The sequence below is a fragment of the Euphorbia lathyris genome, chromosome 10 (assembly GCF_963576675.1).
Source record: "Euphorbia lathyris chromosome 10, ddEupLath1.1, whole genome shotgun sequence".
Lineage (NCBI taxonomy): Eukaryota > Viridiplantae > Streptophyta > Magnoliopsida > Malpighiales > Euphorbiaceae > Euphorbia > Euphorbia lathyris.
Window position 1 is genome coordinate 19,105,893 of NC_088919.1, and position 4,118 is coordinate 19,110,010.

The following is a 4,118-nucleotide window of genomic DNA, read 5'->3' on the forward strand; positions in this document are numbered from 1 at the left end:
GCAGGTAGGTAGTTAAAACAAGTAGAGAGAAGCCAAACGGATAATCACTCTTAATCGTACTCTTACATGTTTGTTTAGGCTTTCCCCTGCTCCTCATTTCCCATTTTTCAATCCTTCTAAACGTGCATCAAGTACTCGTCTTATATGTCTATCTTTTCTCGTATATTCACACATCCATTGCAACATACGCATCTCCGCTACCCTTATCTTATGAATGTGAGAGTGTTTCACTGCCCAACATTCTATACCATATAAAAATGCAGGTCTAATTGCCGTGCAGTATAATTTTCCCTTCAATCTATTAGGCATGTCAGGATCCCAAAGGAACACTCTTCCACTTCAACCAACCACCATATTTAATCTTAGAGCAACATCTCAATCCAATTCTCCTAACAGAAGCAATCCGAGTTTTATACAACCTTTCCGTCCAGGATGATTGTTCTTACTTAAAGCGTCTCCATAATTAAATCTCATGGATAAGAGAATTGGCATTTCACGACAACATAATTAAATATAAAGTCATCATCTCAAGGCCTCCTCTCTTAGTTATCGGTGATAGTGAAAGAATTAAGCCGAAGGAGGGAGATTCGACCTCAGAAAATTTGAAATTTATGGTATAATCATGTAAAAATAGTATTTGATAGTAATAGATACATATGTGGTGATATAACTGTAGTTTTACACCATTAGATTTAAAAAAGTCTGTATCTAAAATCTAACGGCTATTAACAAAATTCACTTAATGAGGTTTTGATTCGTTTATGTAGCTCCTCATGAAATTTGATGGCTAAAATTCCCTCATGTACTGTTGCTCTTCTATTGTCAAGGAAATTCCAAAGCTCCATCACAGGGTATCTCCCACTTGCATTATACTCATTCAATTCCATCAATGCTGTTTTCACTGCTTCATGAACTTCATCACCATGCTCACTCCTCATTTCTTTCAACTTCTCATCTTCTTCATCGATTATCTCCTGTATATATAATCATTAAAACAGGAATCTAATAATTAAATGATTATACATGTAACGTAGGAATGTATATATACCTCAACTTTCCCATCCTTATGAGTAATCATCTTAAATGGGTACCAATTTGGGTCTCGAATAAAGGTTTCATAATATGCACAATCTATTACTGCATGTTCTGATGGATTGTTAGAATATTTCCTCTTGGCAGAAGCCATGAATGGTTCAATATCAAGATCTCCCATCTTCTTTACACCAATACTATCATCTCTTTCTGAATCTGAATCTGAATCAACATCTTTCAACATCTTCACATTCACAACAAATTAGACATTAATTAGTAACTTGATGCCTGCCTATATTTCATTTAAAAAAAAGAGAGAGAGAGATTACGAACATCTATTAATTCCTTTCGAGCATCCTGCAATTCATTGTTTGCCTTCACCTCCTTATTAATAAGGACTTGATTTAGATCTCTCAAGGTATCAACTTCTTCTTTAGTTTCCTTCAACTCAGCTTTTAGTAATGCTTCCTTTTCCTAAATGATTCAAACAGCGAAATGATGAATGGTTCATATTTATTTTATTTATTAAAAGGATTTTTATCACCTTGGCAATAGTAACTGCATTATCAGCCTCCGAAATCCTCAATTTCTGCTCTTCAATTTGGGCTGTCAATTCTTTAATCTGCTGTTTGTTTTACATAATTAAATCAAAGATGGATGATGCATTCATTTATTGAAAGAATTTGTATTACCTTGCCATTAGTAATTTCAATATCAGCCTCTGAAATCTTTAACTTGTTTTCTTCAATCTGCCCTCTCAATTCTTCCTCCCGCTTGTCCCTTTGCATCTGCAATTGTTTGTTTTAAAGTTGAAGTTGATGATAAAAAAAAAACACTGAGATATATATGGTAAATTTTACAGTATTTAGGGAACAATACTTTCGGCCAACATGATTGAACATCCACTACATGAATATGATTGATGAAAAATAAAAACTATACATGAATGTGTCGTGAATTTGCCGGAAGTATTACTCCAGAAGTATCCTAAAATTTTCAGAGATAGGGAATAGAGATATAGCATACGTACCACTGTATCTTTAACCAAGACCTCAATTGTTCTGATTGCAATTTCCATAGGTTTCTGCATATCTTGGGAGACAAAGAAATCAGGGTGGAGAAAGAAGAAAAATGAAAAGATATGAATTTTCCCAATAATTGGAATACGCATTTATATAGGTTGCAGTATATTTTTAATTTCCTCTTTTGAGGACTCGTGACTTCACAAGGAAACGTTTCACTAATTACTCAAAAGGATGCATGTATCCGCATACAACACAAAAAGCTTAATACATCGTTTCAACCCTTAACTTGTGCAAAAATGTTGATTAGTTCCCTGAATTTTTAAAGTATTTTGATTGCCTCTTTAACTTGTATAAAATATTCATTTAGTTTCCTAAACTTGTCTAAATTGTAATAAATTGATCACTCGGATATAAATAGTAAGTTAAATGCGGAAAACGTATTGCACGCATTTAAAAAAAAAAAGTAAAACGACCAAGGTTGGAATATGCGATTTTAATATTAGACAAAACAAGATTTATAGTTGAGCAAACAAGAACTTCATTTTTAATCTATGCTGTGAATTGTGTAATTACATTCTAAGCTAACTTACTTTTTTTACAACCGAGTGATCAATTAATTACATTTTATGCAAGTTCAATGGGCTAACTGAATCTTTTATACAAGTCGAGAGGGTTAGCAGGACATTTTGAAAGTTCATGGAGCCAATCAACGTTTTTGTACAAGTTCAATGAGCAAATGATGTATTAAGCCTAGGGATGGCAACGGGTACTCTACCCGCGGGTACCCAGCACTACCCGACCCTAATGGGACTATCCGTATCCTGTATAAAAGGGTATGGGACAGGTATGAAATCAAAATCATTACCCGTTAGGGTAATGGGACGGTATGGGAAGACCCCCCAGGGTACCCGTTACGCGTCATAATTTTTTTATATATTAAAAAATATTATTGTGTTTTAGATGTAAGATATGAGATTTGAATACCAACTTTTTGTTCTTCGACCATTAACTGATACCACTAAACTACTTTATTTTTATTGATTAAGGTTCAATTTCTTCAATTTTTAGATGGTTGATTTATTAAATTTATACTTCGTTAAATTTGTAATATTTTTTATTTTATTTATTGATTCTTAACGGGTAAGGGTATCCATGGGTACCCGTGAATTAAATGGGATGGGTATGAGATGCAAAACATATATCCGTTAGGGTAATGGGAAGGGTACGGGTAATTAAAAAATAAACGGGTAAGGGTTTGGGATTGACACTACCCGTGGGTACCCTACCTGTTGTCATCCCTAATTAAGCCAAACAAAAAATATTTTTTAAGAATAAATTAATAATTAAGGGAGTGTTTGGTTGCTGCTTTTCGACGTCCAGTTTGTCGTTTCACTTTGAAAATGAGAGTTTTAGGTGTTTGGTTAGACACGTCTTGTTTTTCTTTTTGTAACTGAAAAGTAACTTTTTATAAAAGCAAAAAATCCCTGCTTTTTAAAAAAAAAAACAGTATTTTCAAACAACAAAAAGCAAACTGTAATAAGAAACAACAATCAACAGCTAAAATAAAAGGGACATTTATGGAGTATTTGTCTAAAAAAAGATGTGATATGTGGAGTAATACAGTTATATCTCCAAAATCTTAAAAATCATTGGCATCTTAACAGAATAAATCAATCAATATCTCAACTCAAACCTTCTTCTAAATCTTAATATCTTTGCAGTGCCTTTAACTTATCTTTTTTTTTTCACTTTGCTCTCTTAACTTTAGAGACAATTTATTAGGGTTGTCAAAATGGATAAATGGATTGACTCAATTCATTTAATATATGAATCGATACAATTCGATTCATTTAATAAATGAGTTGGATGACCCATTTAATAAATGGGTGGATATGACACAACTCATTTATTAAACGAGTTATACGAATTGACTCATTTAATCCAATTAATTAAATCTAAGCAACTTTTGATTTAAGTACAATGAAAATTAAAAATCAACATATTTAATTCATTTAACCCGATTAACTAAATATAATTAAAATTCAAACAAAAAAAATGTAA

The 4,118-nt window shown here is 32.5% G+C and overlaps 1 protein-coding gene across 1 annotated transcript; it reads right to left on the minus strand.

Moving 5' to 3' along the window:
* Positions 1-649: 649 nt before the first annotated feature.
* On the minus strand, positions 650-2,160 carry LOC136208333 (factor of DNA methylation 1-like). Its single transcript, XM_065999153.1, has 6 exons — positions 2,063-2,160; positions 1,725-1,820; positions 1,577-1,654; positions 1,366-1,506; positions 1,049-1,276; positions 650-974 (listed from the first exon to the last, which is right to left on the minus strand). Exons 1-6 carry the CDS (start codon positions 2,120-2,122, stop codon positions 726-728), a joined length of 852 nt encoding a protein of 283 aa, XP_065855225.1. The 5' UTR covers positions 2,123-2,160; the 3' UTR covers positions 650-725.
* Between the last annotated feature and the right edge of the window lie 1,958 nt (positions 2,161-4,118).

What these genes read in the sequence shown, in the direction of transcription:
- LOC136208333 (XM_065999153.1), bottom strand. Translation starts at nt 2,122, where the DNA reads ATGCAGAAACCTATGGAAATTGCAATCAGAACAATTGAGGTCTTGGTT. An exon ending in TTGAAATTACTAATGGCAAG is followed by an intron (nt 1,655 to 1,724) that starts GTAATACAAATT and finishes AACAAACAGCAG; the next exon opens with ATTAAAGAATTGACAGCCCA. An exon ending in ATGCAGTTACTATTGCCAAG is followed by an intron (nt 1,507 to 1,576) that starts GTGATAAAAATC and finishes TGAATCATTTAG; the next exon opens with GAAAAGGAAGCATTACTAAA.